General features: G+C 40.2%; 1 protein-coding gene across 4 annotated transcripts in view; it reads left to right on the forward strand.

The window, feature by feature from the left end:
• Positions 1-18,732, forward strand: part of LOC109484510 (ral guanine nucleotide dissociation stimulator-like 1) — a 42,613-nt gene continuing 23,881 nt past the window's right edge. For 2 of the 4 annotated variants that reach the window (XM_019787806.1, XM_019787810.1), the window contains exon 1: positions 5,755-5,803. In XM_019787806.1, the coding sequence (XP_019643365.1) occupies positions 5,762-5,803 (42 nt within the window). In that variant the 5' untranslated portion in view covers positions 5,755-5,761. Of the gene's footprint in view, positions 163-5,754; positions 5,804-18,732 lie in introns of those variants that run through there. The other 2 variants (XM_019787813.1, XM_019787809.1) reach the window with 2 other exon arrangements.

The raw sequence follows: 18,732 nt of genomic DNA on the forward strand, positions 1-18,732 counted from the left end.
TGTGTGCCAAAAGAAACTCTTGTTCTCTAGAAAAACGACGCCTTCTTCGAGGACTTTAAAGACGTATAGAGCAAGAATGGGGAACTGACAGAACCTACAAGGGGTGTGTGTGCAACTGCAGTCGCATCGAGGATGAATTTCTTCAGCCGGCACAGCGACAGGGTAAGTGTGTGTGTGTAGATTTCAGCTACAAAGTTTTGGGGGTGGAGTAGATCGGTGGGGAGGGGGGCGCTTGTTGGAGAAAAAAAATCATTATCTTGGTGCGGAAATATCACCCAGATGCCGTATCGCATTTTTAGACTGAATATTTTGTTTCCGAGCTTGCTGTTGTGGTGTTTTCGGCGTGCCCATATGCATATTTCGCGTGTGAGTGAGCATGGTTTTGCTGCGCAGCCGGTGAACCGTTAGCTAGTGTGGGTGGGTGGGTGTGGACTGACAGCCGGATTTCTCCGCATCGCTTAGGCCCTGAATCAGACCTCACAGGGCAACAAGACGACTTGTCTACCTTCTTACAACTTCTTACGGTTCTTAGAGACTTAAAGAAACGTGTCTTCTTTGCCTGTAGTGCTCTAGACTACGCTAAACAGTGCAGCGACGTTTTGTTTTGGCGTCCACAAATGTACAAGTAACGTCACACGTTTTAGTACGCTCAGGCCCTGAATCAGACCTCACACCGCAACAAGACGACTTGTATTCCTTCTTACAACTTCTTACGGTTCTTAGAGGCTTAAAGAAACGTGTCTTCTTTGCCTGTAGTGCTCTAGACTACGCTAAACAGTGCAGCGACGTTTTGTTTTGGCGTCTACAAATGTACAAGTAACGTCACACGTTTTAGTACGCTCGGCCCTGAATCAGACCTCACACAGCAACAAGACGACTTGTCTGCCTTCTTACAACTTCTTAAGGTACTTAGAGACTTAAAGAAACGTGTCTTCTTTGCCTGTAGTGCTCTAGACAACGCTAAAACGGTGTAGCGATGTTTTCCTTTGGCGTCCACAAAAATTATGTACAAGTAACGTCACACGTTTTAGTACGCTCAACCCTGATTCAGACCTCACACAGCAACAAGACGACTTGTCTACCTTCTTACAACTTCTTAAGGTTCTTAGAGACGTAAAGAAACGTGTCTTCTTGGTCTGTAGTGCTGTAGACTACGCTAAACAGTGCAGCGATCTTTTGTTTTGGCGTCCACAAATGTATGTAACGTTACACGTTTTTAGTACCGTGCGTGTCCTTGGGACATGCCGATGCTATATGATTCATACAGGATTTTTCCATATCAGACAGACGATTATAAATTACATGGCCTTGTCCGCATTACACACTTCCCCTGTACCCTCATAACTTTCATTATAACGCCATTACTCGAAATTACGATTGTCATGCGAGTATGAATATATGAATTTGATATGGTTGACAGCAACTTGAATGTTTCACACGACTACACATGTCATCTAGGCATCACCATGTTTTGTTTAGACTTTAGTGCCACCAAAGATGGTATGTGTATGCATGCCATATGCCTTAAAACATTGACATCTGTATTCTTCCATCCATATCTTTTGCATAGCATCAATATAATATGAATATGATATGGTTGACAGTAACTTGGATGTTTCACACGACTACACATGTCATCTAGGCATCACCATGTTTTGTTTAGTGCCACCAAAGATGGTATGTGTATGCATGCCATATGCCTTAAAACATTGACATCTGTATTCTTCCATCCATATCTTTTGCATAGCATCAATATAATATGAATATGATATGGTTGACAGTAACTTGTATGTTTCACACGACTACACATGTCATTTAGGCATCACCATGTTTTGTTTAAGGCCACCAAAGATGGTCTGTATGCATGCCATATGCCTTAAAATGTAGACATCTGTATTTTTCCATCCATATCTTTAGCATAACATGATAACATTTTAATGTAATGTTGTCAAATGCCCTACATTCCCACTAGACTGCTTGTATATAATTAAGTCCTTGACATTTTTACAGGGACAATTGTGATATTTACCCACCAGGAGTGTCTGTGGTTGCTAGTTACCGTTTGACATTAAACAAATTGAAGACCCATTCCTTCCTTTCAATGGCATGTTTTTCTATACATCAGCTGCTACCATTTCATTGTTGTACATGCAAATTACCTTATATAACGTTAACTGTTTACCTCCATTGTAGATTCTGTCTATTCCGGATTCGTACCAGCCGTTGTAGTTAAAGTGTTTGTTCGCCGCAATTATAGCCGTCTTGCTTGACTTTCAGCATCCGGTGGCCACAAGTGTTTATGTGTAGAGTGTTAGAGGGGACATCTTAATTGCCTGTTTGTCTGCAATGGATCAGTCATCAGGCCTGGTCTGCATGGTCTCATGCACCAGTGATGTCTGCATGGCTGGTTAATGTGAGCAAGGATGATGTGAGTGAGCTGTATCTGTTACTGTGTAATGTTAGTGTGGAACAGTGTAGCACTAGCAGCCTACTAGCAGGGCTCGAAATCCTTTTTCTACATATCTATACTGGTGCAGGTAGTATTGAATATTGCCTGCACCAGACAAATTTTACCCGTACCACTCAGAATTTAAGAGCTATGGATCATACTAAAGACTGTTCAGGTACCATTGACATTATTTCTTTTTAATGTTTTATACTGTGTAGATGGTAACAGCCAATCCAGCAATATTTGAAAATAAAAATCTACCTACTAGTATATGTACTAGTATATGAGTATGTAAACCCAGTACATGGACCAGTTAGGTGCAGTTAGACATCAGAAATACCTGCACAGCTGCAATATTACCTGCACTAAGGTGTATATGCTGGTGGTATTTCCAGCCAGAGTAGGGATGTCTTGGGGCAATTTGGCTCAACATTCCTCAAGACAATGAAAAACTCGAAAAGCGAACAAAAGGCAGTTTTCATCGCAGATTGAATACACATGCTCTGAATCACTATTCATGAAGCCTTGTCGTGGGAAAAGTAGAAACATAACCTGAGAGAAAAGACAACAGACGCCATGCCCGCTTGTTTGTGTACGCATTTCAAAGATTTTTCATTAGATTAGGGCATACTGCACTTTGGCTTCCTTTGCAGGTAAGAGACATAGATGATAGGACAGGTAGTATGATACTTGATAGTCAAATTACTATTCATGAACCCATGTTATGGGAAAAGTAGAAACATAACCTGTGAGTAAAGACAACAGAAGCCGTGCCTGCTTGTTTGTGTATGGTACACGGTGGAAGTATTTCAAAGATTTCTCTGGTTTTTCATTAGGGCACAGTGCGCTGCAGCTTCCTTTGCAGGTAGGACTATGTGCACAGGTAGTACAACTTAGTTTAATCACTATTCTTGAACATGAAGTCATGCTTTATGGGAAAAGTCTGCATGTAAAGACAACAGAATCTGGTTGCTTGTTCGTGTATGCTGCATTGGTGGAAGCATTTCAAGGATTTTCTCTGATTTTTCACTACACAATGCAGCATTCTTTGCAGGTAGGAGTCATAGAACGTTGAAGCCATGCTATGGGAAAGGAAAGAAACATAATCTTGTATGTAAAGACAACACAAGCAGGTTGCTTGTTTGTGTACGCTACATGAAGGTGCTTCCAAGCTACTACTATCAGCATGTAATCCAATCATACGTGTTTTGTTACTGAATCTGAAACATTCTTGTCTGCATGAGAGAGTGACACTGCCTGGAGGAAGCCTGTTTCCACCCACAAGTTTCCGTTGCGAATGTCCCCTTTGTCTTGTGAAGTTCCAGCTCAAGCAACACTGATCTAGTTAAAAAGATTACTTAGTCATTACAGAGTTAACAGCTGGTTTGAAAGCAGAAAGGTTTCCTTTGTTGATGATTCACTGAAAAATAGACAAAGCCAAAGGCACACACATGGTCCAAGTCAAGTGTTTTTCCTACTGTATGATTTTGTAAGCCTTTGTTTTGGTAGGACTGCGATTGAAAATTAAACTTGAATGGTTTCTTTGTGTATTACCCACGTAGGAAGCACTCAATGTCAAAGAAAACTAGGGAGGTGTTTTCATTTGCTACTAACCTGTTTCGTCAGTAACACTATGGTTGTAACTAAAGGAAATTTATGTTGACGTCAATGCTAAACGTATGGGGTGTCTGTGTGATATTCTCTTGAGTTTATATTACATGTATATTATTTTGTGTTGGTCTATATATATTATGATTTATATTTCACTAGCTGCACCTCTTAGAGGATGAATGAAGAAGAAGATATATGATTTTCTACATGATTTTCTTTCCAGTTTATCATCTTTGCTGGTCTTGATAATCAAAGCTATCAGATTTTTATCATGCAAGTGAGACTGCTAATTTACGCAGGGTTACACAAGGGTTAACTCCCCCCTGTTGTGTACAAGGCTTATTAACAGCACTTATCATCACAAAACAGTTGAAAACACGTTTGTTATAGATTTATGTTAATGCCGGCACCCCCTTGTGAAAGCTCCACATGAAGCAAAAACACAATAGGTCGATAACAATGCTTTGATGACGGAGTGTGTAATCGTCAAATTGGTTACCTCTTACGCAGAATAATCTGTGAATGCGTGGAAGGAGCCAGCATGTCTGCCGTTGCAGACAGAATGGTAAAACCGTATTGTGTAGGATGAATAATCCAGTTAGATCAACCAGTGCCTGCCCACCCACAAAAATTCCAGTTGAATTCCTTGTCTCATTTTGGGCATTCCTAGCTAGAGCCCAGCATGACATTCATGAGAAACAAATCTGCTACGAAACATTGGAATAATGGTCTGAATTTAAGATTCTGACAGGATTTGACCCAAACATTCAACTTAAAATGGATTGAATTTGTGAATTTTCCCCAATTTATGTTGGGATAGGCCCAGTTTTATCAAAATACAGAAGGGTTCTCCTTATTAAGGCAATATTTTCAATTTTTGATATCATCACATTGAAAATTTTCAATCTATAAAATTTACTTGTGTTTGGCCTAGGTTCATCTTGCACACACACCTTGCTCTAAATTCCAGGTGAGAGTCCTGAATGTAAATGTCTGTTGACATGTTTACATGTACAGCATCCCACTGTGTTGTGCATACCTATGAACCAGGTAGAAAGGAACTACCATCTAAACTGGTCAGGTCACCCTGACACACCTAATGACCTATGCACCCTCAGGGAGATTTGTGACATCTGCTACAGCATGATTTTCCCTAAGCAATAGAGTACTGACTCCCATTGTGGATGCCTAAATAATGGTTTAGGTAGAAAGGGACTGGTCAGGTCACCCTGACACACCTACATGTATACACCTCCAGAGAGGGTTTGTGACATCTGCTACTGTTTTGGGTTTTGCTGCTCCAGTTCTGGCACAACATCAGACATTACTGGCTGGATGCCAGGGCTTACAAACTGTGCCAAGGACTGCACACAGGTATAATTACATTCTGCTGGAAATACTTATGGGAAAAAATCCCCCAAGAGATCTAGGATTATCTTTAAATTATATAAACATAAGACCTCTCCTTGGAAGCTCTGACCAAAATGTCTGCATATTATTATACGTGTTAGAGAGAGGAAAATAAAAGTGGTTTATGCAGGTATGTTATCAATGCTTGTTGTATGCAATTAGCTAGATGGAATCAAGACAGGTATTTTGAGCAGGTAGAGTCCATAATTATCTCTCATGATGATAGCCACTCTCTCTACATTCCTGTACCATTACATCTTCACAAAACCTCCTGGGTTGTTTTTGTATTCCATGTTACGCTTTCTTGCAGTTCTTCTAACAGTACACCTTTCTGTGAGTAGCAAGGCTCATTTTTGTTGGTACGTATTTTAACTTGGGGAGTAGAAATTCTAATTGAAAGCTTAGAGGTTGTAAATTCAAGTTCTTGTCATTATTAGCGTGTTTGTCCTTGTTTTTGTATCATTAACCAGCAGCTATTTTAAGGAAATATATGCACCTTTTGTTTTCGGGTCAGGGTTTCGCAGCCTGGTGGTATTTGCCTCAAGGATACATACATATACAATGTACTGCATCCTTTCATGCCCGTAGCCAGGATTTTGAATGGGGGGGTTCTTCCCACTGCTTGAGGGGACCTCGAGCGCCGTAGGCGCGAGGCGAGCGCCGAAGGCGCGAGGTTCCTAGGGGGGTCATAGGGGGTTCCTAGGGGGATCATTGAAAAATGAACCTTCTAAAATGGCATTTCGTGCATTTTTGAGAGGATTTCCAAGAAAAAATCAGAGATAAATTTTTATTCAATGACAAAGGGAGTAGTTTTTCTACGATTCCAGTCCATCTTTTCAAGAAAAATCTTGGACCTTTACATAAAAAGTGGACCAAAAAGTGGACCTTTACATAAAAAGTGGACCAAAAAGTGGACCTTTACATAAAAAGTGGACCAAAAAGTGGACCTTTGAGCCTTGTGGGGGGGTTCTTCCGAACCCCCCGAACCCCCCCTGGCTACGGGCATGCCTTTCTTATCTTCAAACAGTGATTTGTTTGAAGGTGAAATTGCAAGGTTTTTGTAGCTTCCGTTCCTTTTTCCCTGTTTCCGTAAAGGCCATTTGTAACCAAAACAGGGAGCTACAAAAATGCCACATGATTTTTCCCACCAACATCTGTTCCCACCATGAAGGCTAAATTCCACCACAAATTTACAAACAGGGCAGGGTCAGTTGGGAAAGTACAAAAATGCTATAACTCCAAGCAGAGGTTGTTGGGGGAAATTGTGACCTTATCGTATGCCCCATTTTCTGTAGCCTCCACCAGGCCTTCCTACAGGGATACAGATCCTAGACTTTGGTAAAAAAAAAAGAAATAGTTGGCCAAGAGAGCCAGTCCGCAAGAGGGTTAATTTCCCCCTTCTGGTGGGAAAATGAACTCTACGCTGGCTAAACTCCCCTAGTCAATTATTCTGTCTATTGGCTAAATTTTACTTTTTTTAAACCCGCGTTTTAATGGTTGGGGAGATCGGACGAAATACTTGGCATATGATATTTACAGGAAAGTCACAATTTTCGCCAACAACCTCTGCTTGGAGAGTACAGAAATGCTACGGTACCATCTTAAGTACCTCCCAGGGTAGATCTAACATCTGTATCTTGACACATATGGTATTTTAGTATAGTAGTTGACTCCACTGGGCTTGTGGCTTGGATATCTTCTCATATATTCTTGTTGATGATGATGATATTCTTGTATAGATGGAAGGGAGGATATAAATTGCCTGTCAAATTTACCATCTTAAGTACCTCCCAGGGGAGAGCAGACTTCACTGTAAATGGACAGAATTAAGTTTGCCATTTCCATATGTAATGGCAGCCATTTGTGTAGGCATGTCCCAAATAGGTTTGGGTCAGCCAGTCCTGGAATTCAGCCAAGACTCAGATATGTGGGATCTTGTTATATGTAAACACGCCGCTTCCCTTTTGCCCAAAAAGATATGTTAGATCTAACATCTGTATCTTGACACCTATGGTATTTTGGTATAGATAATGAGGCTTTTTGAATATTCCCTATTTAGATGGAAGAATTCGGCCAAGACTCAGATATGTGGGATCTAGTTATATGTAAACACGCGGCTTCCCTTTTGCCCAAAAAAATATGTTAGATCTAACATCTGTATCTTGACACATATGGGATTTTGGTATAGATTATCTTTTGAAATATTCCTATGTAGATGGAAAAAAGGATTTAGCCAAGTTTTCAGATATGTGTGATCTGGTTATATGTAAACACACAGATACCCTTGTGACAAAAAAAATATGTTAGATCTTATATATGTATCTTGACACATATGGTATTTTGGTGTAAACTATCTTTTGAAATATTCCCATATATATATGATTAAGATGGAAAGAAAGATTAAGCTAAGATTTCAGATATGTGTGATCTGGTTATATGTAAACACGCGGCTTTCCTTTTGCCCCAAAAGATATGTAGATCTAACATCTGTATCTTGACACTTATGGTATTTTGGTATAGATTATCTTTTGAAATATTCCTATGTAGATGGAAAAAAGGATTTAGCCAAGATTTCAGGTATGTGTGATCTGGTTATATGTAAATACGAGGGTACCCTTGCGACAAAAAAGATATGTTAGATCTCATATATGTATCTTGACACTTATGGTATTTTGGTATAGGTTATCTTATGAAATATTCCCATTTAGATGGAAAGAAGGATTCAACCAAGATTTCAGATATGTGTGATCTGGTTATATGTAAACAAGCGGCTAGGTTTGTGCCAAGAGAGATTAGGTACCAGTATGTTACATCTTGGATATGTATCTTGACACCCATGGTATTTTGGTATAGGTTATCGTTTGAAATATTCACATTTAGATTTGAGATATGCGTGATCTTGTTATATGTAAACATTGGGACATACCCAAGTGTGCCAAGAAAGATATATGTTACAGTAGATCTTACAGCCATGTTTTGACTCCACTGGGCTTGTGGCATAGATATCTTCTAACATTATACATATTCTTGTATAGATCAGGAAGTTAGCATATAAATTGAAGGGAATAGGGTACGTTATTATAATTATTTGATAAAATAAAAAGGTTTTGCATTGAAATTTAAGGAAAAATTCCAGGGTTGTATTTTGCCCACACTGTATTACTACCTTTTGAATGGCCTGAAAAGAGCCAGAGATTATTAACTGGGTTCAGTGAACTTTATCCACAGCATACTATATAAGTCAGTATCAGACATTATATGGGAGGGTTGTATTAAGATATATTACACTTGAATAAAGGATGTTTATACAGTGAGTACTGCAGTATGTTTGACGTAGCTCCTCTATAAATAATAAAGCACTTACCGGTACTACATGGCAGTGAATCGTAAATTTGCATCTGCTTGTATATACATTTGTACATTTATACCTTCCTGCATACTATTGCATCAGCAATTCTTATGCACACTTGTACTTGTATAACTATTAACCACAGAGTAAACATATACGTAGGTTTGTCTGACTGGTGACATTGTTTCTTACCGGTAAGTACCTTACCTGCGTAGGTAAGCACAGGAATTGCTGATTCTTCAGAGTTCCTTCAAAGAAAGTAAGTGAACTTAAGATGGTTTAAAACTATCTTAAAATGATATTTTATTTAAAATTAAAGACTCCTTCCTTTTACCCTCATAGATTGAACAGTGATGATGAGAAAGAGATTAATTCTGTGCCTTTTTGCAAAACGGTAGAATATGGATGACAGTTTTAGAGAATATTCTGCATACAAAACTATTACAAATAATAGTGGTATTATTTGTGTGTCTGTGTGTTGAGCTTAATTGAGCCATGAAACATGTAGGTCTTATCTATTGACCCAATCTGAGGTAATTGAATATCAGTCCAGCCTTATGGCTGTAAAATGTCACAGGCAGGAAGTAAGAGAACAGATTTCCTACAAAAACAACCTTCTTTTGCATAAATATGTAAACTAGTGCATACAACAGTGAACTTAAGATAATGTCAACTTGTTAAACTAAATATTGTACTGGTAAATTGACAGAATTTATAACTTTGAGTTGTACTGTAATATTTTTGATTACTGGGTAAGATGTATATTTCTGAAAAGGTTAAGATTTGTATTTATGTCACTCTAAACATCTTTGAACATCCATTTGCAGTTGCGAAAATTTTGATGAATAATATTTCCAGTCTCTAGTTATTAGAGTTCTGTTCACGTTTAGCCATAGATATGTTTTATCAGTAAAATCTGTTGACAGAGCAAAAGGAAGCAGGTTGGACTGTGGGTCCTGAGGCACAGATATGACAGGATATCCTGCTAGTGGCAAACTTAACACATGATACAGCAGCCTGAGGTGACGCAGTCTACCAGTGTCATGAGCCAGGAAGTGCCTGAAGTACTGTCTACTTCAGTACCTGTATGGTTTATTCATTAACTAACATGTGAACTGGTGGTTACTGAGTTATAACATGTCTGAAACCTTTAGCACACTGAAGTTCTAGTACTAGCTTTTTGGCACCAATTCTCTGTATTGTGTATAGGGTTAGGCAGCAGAAAGAAGGTTGAATACAATTGCTTACTTTGAATAGAACTTTAACAAGTATGATGTTTTTAAAAAAACACAGGCGACGATTTTGTGTTTAATCTGTTCCGTTCTTGATACAATTGTTCTTTTCATATACGTACACATATAATTTAGGCCACAGCTAGTAAATTTTATAGATGATATCCTCCGCAGACTCCAAATCTAATGCGAGCGGGCGAAAAAAAAAACAAGGCCGGCCAAAAAAAAAAAGGTTCCTACAATGTGAAATTTTGACTCAATCATTGTACAAATGGTTTTGATTCAGTAGGAACATCACATATACACAGTCAGCATCACATATCACTGCATCAAAGCATGGAGGTAGAAAAAAAGGCCATTTTCTACCTCCATGATCAAAGTAAGAAACATACAATAAATCAGAGCCTTTTCTTGTCTCCTCTCTTCCTAGTTATCTGCCATCCACCTTCCGGCATGGCAACAGACATCTTTGCCCATTTTCGGCATGTTGACCACTGTCAGAAGGCAACAAAATTTCTTGTTTTTTTCCAAAATCAGACGAAAATTAATGCGCTCGTGGATGTCATATGCATCCATAAAATTTACTTGCTGTGGCCTTAGAAAGAATCCAGAATTTCTGCTACAGTACGAGGAAAGCCACCAGGGGTCCAAAATCAGTTACATTTTTGTAGGCCCAGGCAAATTTATGTTGTGCGCTTAAAAATTAGAATCGCTAGATAGGATTCACTCCTTTTTATTTGTCTTGGGGCTACATGTACATGCATGTACCTGTAATAGGGTGCTCTAGCCTGTAGTATATTGATAAGAATAAGTATCTTAGGTTATATACGTTTCTTGTACCGTAGGCTGGAAAACACTTTCTTGTTCTTGTACTGAATCACTTTCCCCTGTTCTGAGAAATGTAAGAGATCTTTGAGAGACATCTAGTTAATGACCCAGGAAGAACTAATGGGTTCCTGACGGTAGGGGACCAGGGTCTCAGTGGCTGGACATTGCCTTATTTGGTAATGGTCAGGGCTTTTCCACTAATGCCTAATGAAGTGATTTAGAATGGCTGATACAGGAAGTATGATGCCCTTGTTCCAAGAAATCTGTGTGTAGGTGGATAGAGGATATAAAACCCATGTACTCGAGTAGTCAAAAGAGAGAGTTAGAATCGGAGAGGAGAGAATACACGTCACTATGTAGCTCTTGGCGTCCTGTGTCATTGTTCCGGGTACGTACATCTAGAGTAGAGAGTAGAGTGGTCGGCCGGGTAGGACTTTCTACAACATCGGCAGCTATCTTACGAACTTGTAAGGGTCACCCATTGGAACCGAGGTCACTCAAGCTACCAGGTATTTGGCGTTGACCTTGACCGCACCCTTACATACCGAAGACACGTATAGGAGAAATCAGCCGTTCTGGCGATATAATGACATACATGTACTTACTTACTTTACTATAATATATGGTGAAGTTCCCGCTTGAACACTTTCCACTTCACTCTATCAGAAACTGGACTTAACTTTTGATTCTTTGACCTATCCTGGGTTCCCAAAATACAGATAATTTCTTCTCTCTGTGTAAATAAACCCACTCCTCGCGGGCCAGATCCCTGTTCAAGGGGTCGTTGACCTTTGCTTGAACCTGTGCTCTCCATCCATGGTGTGCGGGATGACAGGTGACAATAATTAATCACGCTGGACACTGGATAGCCCGGTGTACATTACTCTGAGGTAATGGATACCCGCAGTTTAGGTTACTGTTATTCTAAGATAGGCCAATAGGATGGGATCTAGGAAACATGATACTGACTAGGGGGCGGAGTTTCCAGACTCTTTCTTGCAAACTCCAGTCCCAAACCTCAGTCCGGCTGTAGCTGTGTGATGGAACAGACGTGTTCTCTGATGTGATGATCTAATAGTCTTGAAAAGAGGACCATTCCCGTGGCTTCTGAGGAAACCTTCCCCAGTAAACCTTAGGAATTCCACCGACAGAATCAGGTTAGTATTACTTTGTTGGGTACTTAAATGTGTGCACACAAATGCTGTAAGATATGTTTCAGAACGTTCACTTGTAGGTTATTTTGTACTGATTTGTCCATGAAACTATTTGCCCTTATAGATAGCAAAATGTATCTTACTAAAGGGCCAAAATCTCTATATTCTCAAATGTTTTGTGTACTTTCCTATATGTTCATAATAATAATGCTCTACAGCCTTCTTTACTTTATAGACCCTATCAATTGCAAGCAAATGAACGACTCACTGTTTTCAACCGAGTGGAAAGTGTAAAAATCTCTGAATTCGGAAAACCCATTAACCTTTGGTACACCTTCCTATATGTTGGATAGTCGGGGCGAGCGGGGACCAGATCGGACAGGAATGGCCGGGCGAGCAGAGAGCAGGCGGACGGCCGGGCGGGCCAGCGGGGAGCGGGCAGCCGGGCGGGCGGACAGTACCCCCAGCCGTAGAGGTACAGATGAACCTACGAAGGACAGGTTGAAGCTATTGAAAAGGTATGTTTTAATGGTACTTCCTATGTTGAAATATGCCATAATCGTATCTGTGCAAATTTTGCTATCACAGCCGTGTTTTTGCAGTGTCACATTTCTATTTGTTAAGTGTTTTACTTGACTGTGGACAACAAACCTACATCTTGTTATATCCTGAACTAGCTGGGCGGGTTGATCACCCGTCACCGTATACGTAGAGAATTTTGTTGGGAAGTTTGCCTTTGTCTGGCTACCAGGCTACTAGTATCTTGACCGACAGTCGCCCGTATTTCATAACAGTTCCTTGACCCACTTGCTATTTTCTCGTGTACTAGTATGTGCTTTGTACTCTGTATACGAATGTGAAGTAAACTTTCGTCTACTTCTGTTTGAAATTCTTGGTATTTTTCAAGCAGACTTTTTTTTAGATTTCTACATTTTTTTCTATGTTATTCTGGTGTTCTTGGATCTCGCTATGTTGTTGTGTCCCGGGTATTTCCTTATTGTGGTTTTAAATGGGTCATCACTATTTAGTATATGTGTGACGCCATTTATCACGTACACCACAGTTTCTGACAAAGATTCAGACCTATAGTGCCAAGGAGGAACAGTTCTACTACTAGTAACCTTGGAAAAACTGAGCCTCAGAGTAGAAAACTAGAATAGGTTTTTCGCCTTCAATGAGGCGTGTTACAAGGGCATAAAATGGGGGCGCTTAGTCAGAGAATCTAATCGGCTTTACCCCTTTCTTTACTAGCAGCTTATTGACTAATTTGTTCCTAGTACTAGTATCACTTGCAGTGGTTTGGGGAAATTTTGAATTACAAATTCTTGTTAACTGATTCGATGGCCGTATATATCAGCCGCGCAGAGTATCGATCATGTAGTCAGCGTGACTTAAACGTTTTATTTGTGTGATGTTAGCAAAGTACAGTACTTGATTGTGTCTTCAAAGTTCCGGTGTCAGAATTTGGGTGTTGTTATATTATGACTGATTGATACATCATTGTCGATCACTGAGTTAGAGAAAGTTTAAAGTTGCTTGTTGGCTGGTTACCACACGCGTAGAGAGAATTTTAGTTTAATCAAGGAGCTTTCACATTAAAAGTGTGTGCCACATGACGTTAAGTTCCACCGGCCTTACTTGATATTCTACCCTTTCCGACAAAACCTTTCTGTTCATATTAGTGGCTTAGGAATATTTTGCAGGCCCCAGCTGGCAGCCATACTCTGCTGGTATGCCAAATCTTTCCAGCTGGCCTTTGAAAGTTTCTAATTATTGTCGTCCTGTAACCGACCCGGTAAAATACCCCTGCATAAAATTCCCCTGGGCGGGCGGGCAGTGCTGCCAGCACCACCGTGAGATACCGGAAGCATACATGGTCTGGCTGCCAGGCTATTCTGGAGTAATTTAGCACTCACTTTAATTTAGTATAATACCTGATGAAATTATTTTTGGAAATGTATTTTGAAGATTCTAACACCCGTTTTTCTGACTTCACTCATCTTGTTCTTTGTGTGGTTTATTCCGCCCATTTTGCTTTACAGAATTCGGTCAGTATTTCATTACAAATCCAACCGGTCTTTATCAGGTATCGACGATCAGTGTGTTAGTGAATTGTTTTTATAGCTGCTCGTTTTAGCGGCTGGTTTTCTTTCGTCCGACGTATGAAAGAACGTTGGAATTCTGGTTTATGTAAAGTTTGAGCCACCTGACGCCCAGTTCCGCCGGGGTTTTCCGGCCTTACCCTTAATTCTCTCCGTCAAGGCTCTCCTGATCAGTAACCCCGGGCGTTGTTTTGTCTTTCTTTCCAGTAAACCTCAGACATGCAGAGAGGGACACCTACTGTTCTACACTGAACACCAGTGCCGGCATATAAGGTTATGCCCTGTCCGTGCTAAACTGACCGCACCTGCCAACGACGCAGGGTTCCGAACAGCGGAGACCATCTCAGTGCACAGAGGCGGTTTCAGTACGTTGTATACTTATCTCTAGGTCAACACCATTTTGGTTTTAACAACTTAATATAATTCACACAATTGCAACTTGATATTATTTCCCCGTATTCTGACATCCCAACATAATAAGGTCAATATTCGAATGAAAGCTCATCTGTGTTGGTAGAATACATAGTTTAAGAGTTTGACTTGTTCCAACACAAAGAAGAAACTCACCATAAATTTTCGGCTGATCCCGTCAACCCGTCAACCTTATGGTGAGTTTCTTCTTTGTGTTGGAACAAGTCAAACTCTTAAACTATAATAAGGTCAAGTTTCACATCCGCAGTCAAGCTGAACGCTGTCGAACTATGCTGAATAACGCAACCCTAGAATGGAACAAACTTCGCTAACCTGTTCTACACTGTTTCTTTCAGCTCTACATGACGACAAACACAGCAGTTACTCAAGAATACAATCGAAAAGTGGAACAAAATACCTGGTGAGTGCCTAACCATCCTTATTTCATCATCATGCAATATTGTACATAACCACGATGGTTAGGCAATGTTCGCATATCTATAGTACTTCTTTCATGAAAAGCTGCGTGTTTTGAAATACGGTACCATATTTACTATGATGTCATTGCCGGGAAACAGTGTAGCCTGGTTGCCAGGCCCCTGTGCCACGATACTCAATTCAGTCAGGGAAATCTCACGCCTGGAACACAGAATTTGCAGCCGGGGTCTAATTTATACGTCTAGATAAACTGAAGAAGGAAGCCAGCTCCGAAACTGTGGCGTGTTGGGCAGTATAGAGGCCTGGTCAAGAGTCTCAGAAAGAAGAAGCACTTTCTTTATTCCAAGCAAGGACTTAAGCTCCTTGTTCTAAGTGCTGGGGTCTGGCACGCAGGCTATTCATAATTACCTGGCAGCAAAATCCCATACGGCATGTATACTTCATGATGTCGCAACTTTCATTGCCAGAAAATGTGTTATATATATGTGTCTGCTTCATTGCATTCTGTAAAATTAATCGACTCACATGCTTTGCATACCCTAAATCTTGTTAATTTAAATTAAATCAAAGCTGGCCAAATTGGCATAGATTCATTTATGCTCTTTTCTCTCCTTTATACCCACAGGTAAACTTCGCCATGTCCACCCTGAGATGCAGACTACAGCAGGAGTTCACTGGCTAGCATGAAACCTTAGCATGAAACCTAGTCGTGGAAGGATTGGGGTGTGCATTCATGTTTTGCAGCCAAGAAAATTGAAAAACAAGCATGGAATGCAACAGCATCATGAAAGCGAAGAAAATAATAAATAAAAAAGCAAGACTGACACAAACATACATGATAGAAAACACACAAGTGAATAAAATTCCTTACACAAAACATCACTGTTACACTACATGTGTCACACAGTAAAGATATAAAAAACGACCAGCATCATATAGTTGCAACTAAAAACATATTTGAAGCATATGCTGCTCCTGAGCAAGAAATTTGTGCTCTCTTGATAGAAGAAAACATATTTGAAATATCAATAAAGACAATCATTAATATTCTGTGTGCAAAAAGCCACATTTTGCCCGGTAACATAAGCCTTTCCTGCTTGTTCCGATGACCACAAGGCCGGAGGCTATCTGAAAACCAATTCCCTAGGGAATGCATTCATGCAATTTTTGAAATTCTTTCAAAGCGATCGCAGTACTTACACAAATGCCTCCGCCCCTGAGGCGTCGCCAAAAAAATTGCAGTTTTAGGTTAAGTCCACTTCGTGATACAAGAAGTATAATTTTTTTTGTTCCATTGCCAGTGGCACTATGTTTTGTATTTGTATTCGAATATATCATTTGTAACTGTACCATCCCAACTTGTGCAGTTTAATTCATAGTCTTTTTTTAAGCCTGACTGACAGAGAGAGACAGTGGTAGCCTGGTTACCAAATTTATTATACAGTTATAGCTCCTGAGCCCTACACTATTTGCGGAGGGGATGTAGGACTCGGGAGCTATGATAGATTTGGTAACCAGGCTATAGACATTGGTAGTAATAAGCACATCGGCAGAACGTACTGCGCCTGCACAGAACCCTGGATTTTCGCAGTTTTCGTTGGATTTTTGGTCAACGTTGCATCAGAATTTTGCTTGTTGCAGACGATGTTTTTTCTGACGTAACATTTGAAAACTACTGTCAGAATGTTAACCTTATATGAGTAAATACAACCTTATATGAGACGTTCTTCTGAAGTGCTATGCACAATGCATTACGGGTTTTGCGCAAGTGCAGTATGTTCTGCTGACGTGCTGTAGTAATGGTGGTTGTGATGATGTAACCATCGTTCACTGACCCCCATAGACCCTGTTCATACCAGACTTACATTTAGCGGTTTCAACCGGTTTTTCAAAAACCCGGCTAAAACCCTTAGCGTTCATACCAGACTTTTGATAACCGGTTTTGAAAAAATCCTGTCCGGTGAATATCCAATTAATCGACCATGACTGCAGTTTGAATAACCGTTCCTCCCGCTCTTCCGATTGTTGTCCTTGGCCTTCTTACCTGTATGCCGTCTTCAGTTTTTTTTTTTACCTTACTGCGGCACTGATCCTTTATCTTCAAGAAATCAGCCTCCTCCAATATTTTTGTTTCGGTAGAGCCCTCGCCGCCCCCCCCCCCAGCTTTTTCGAATTCGGCGACTCCTGCTCTCCAAACCTAAGTATCAGGAGCGTCTCGTCCGCCGACCAGGTTGCATATGCTGATTCCATCGCAAAATGAAGAGAAACCATGGAAAAACAGTGGAAACGAACTCAAGTTGGTCAAACCAACGCGATCAAAAAGCTTGCAGGTCGCACACGGTCAGGATGCTGACCCCGTGAATTATGACGCAAAAACCGGTTCAATAAACCTTTAGCGTTCAGACCAGGTTTTTCGGTAGAAAAACCCCACAAAAACCCCTCAAAAACCACCTCCCGAGGTGGTTTTTCAAAATCGGATTTAAACCCCTAAAAAACCGGTTAATTTGCGTTCACACCAGGTTAAATAAAAACCGGTTTTTGAAAAAACGGTTGAAACCGCTAAATATAAGTCTGGTATGAACAGGGTCATAGAATGGCCTACATACCCGCTGCTTTATTAATAGGCATGAAGGTAAATGTGACACTTGTAGGAGGGGAGCGCTCATGTAGGGCAGGCATCAGCTGTCAGGGAGGGCTTCAGCTGTCAGGGGCTACCAGGGTGGCTGGAAAACTGATAGGTTTGAGGCTTGCGAATCGCCCGCTAATTTATTTTCAAAAATGGATACGTTTTAAACATCTTTCTACTCAAATTTGCAGCATTACTCAACAGTTGAAGTATTGGTACGTTGGCAAAATGATTGCTTTTTGTGTTTTGAGATATGTTTGGTTTTGAAATTTTTGCGGTCACTGCGACCCATTCCAGGGTCATAACCTTTAACCCTAGAAATTCCGCAGGGCAGATCAGATGTTCCCCCAGAGGTCGATGACCTTGATTAGCTGGTAATTTGATATGGCCATCCTGAGCTACCATTGGTTTGGACAGAATGTGTCATTGGAGTGTTTTATTGAGTGCTTATTGGAAATCCATAATTTTCATAAAAGAAGAAGCGGTGAGATAGTGTTCAAACATGGTGGGTAATTGTGCAATAAACTGTAGTGTTGATCAGTATATATTGCATAGAGATACGTAGATAGAGCATCAAAGACTATGAGATCTGCAAGGATTTACAAAATTCAATTGTGACTGAATATTTTTCAGGCAGTTTTCTACTTTTAGTTTTGGCATCATTTCTTTCCTGATAGCAATCAATAAATTTTCGTTAATCTCTTATTACAATTTTTTTTATTTACCCATTGCTTAAGCCACTCTTGTCTCATCCTTGTATGTTAAGTACTCTAGTAGACTACATGCACTGGAGTAGGCTATTAAAGTTAAATAGAGAAGACTACTACAGCTAGACTACTACAGTAGAGTACATCACTAGAGTATAGAAGTCTAGACTACTAGAGAGATTAGACTAGAGTAGAGCAGACTACCAGTACTAGAGTAGAGTAGAGTAGGGTCTACAGGTGAGTAGGACATTTATCCAGTTTGGACCACTTGTACTTGTACACTGTCTCAGGATATAGTTCCCAGAACTTCCCACCCCCTGCCATCTCTGACCTTCAGTAAACCCGGTGTTATATTTACCTTTCTGCATACAATACAGTCCGGAGCGAACCTTGGACATTGTCATACAAATGAACC

The sequence above is a fragment of the Branchiostoma belcheri genome, unplaced genomic scaffold (genome assembly GCF_001625305.1).
Source record: "Branchiostoma belcheri isolate BF01 breed outbred unplaced genomic scaffold, Haploidv18h27 scaffold7, whole genome shotgun sequence".
Classification (NCBI taxonomy): Eukaryota; Metazoa; Chordata; class Leptocardii; order Amphioxiformes; family Branchiostomatidae; genus Branchiostoma; species Branchiostoma belcheri.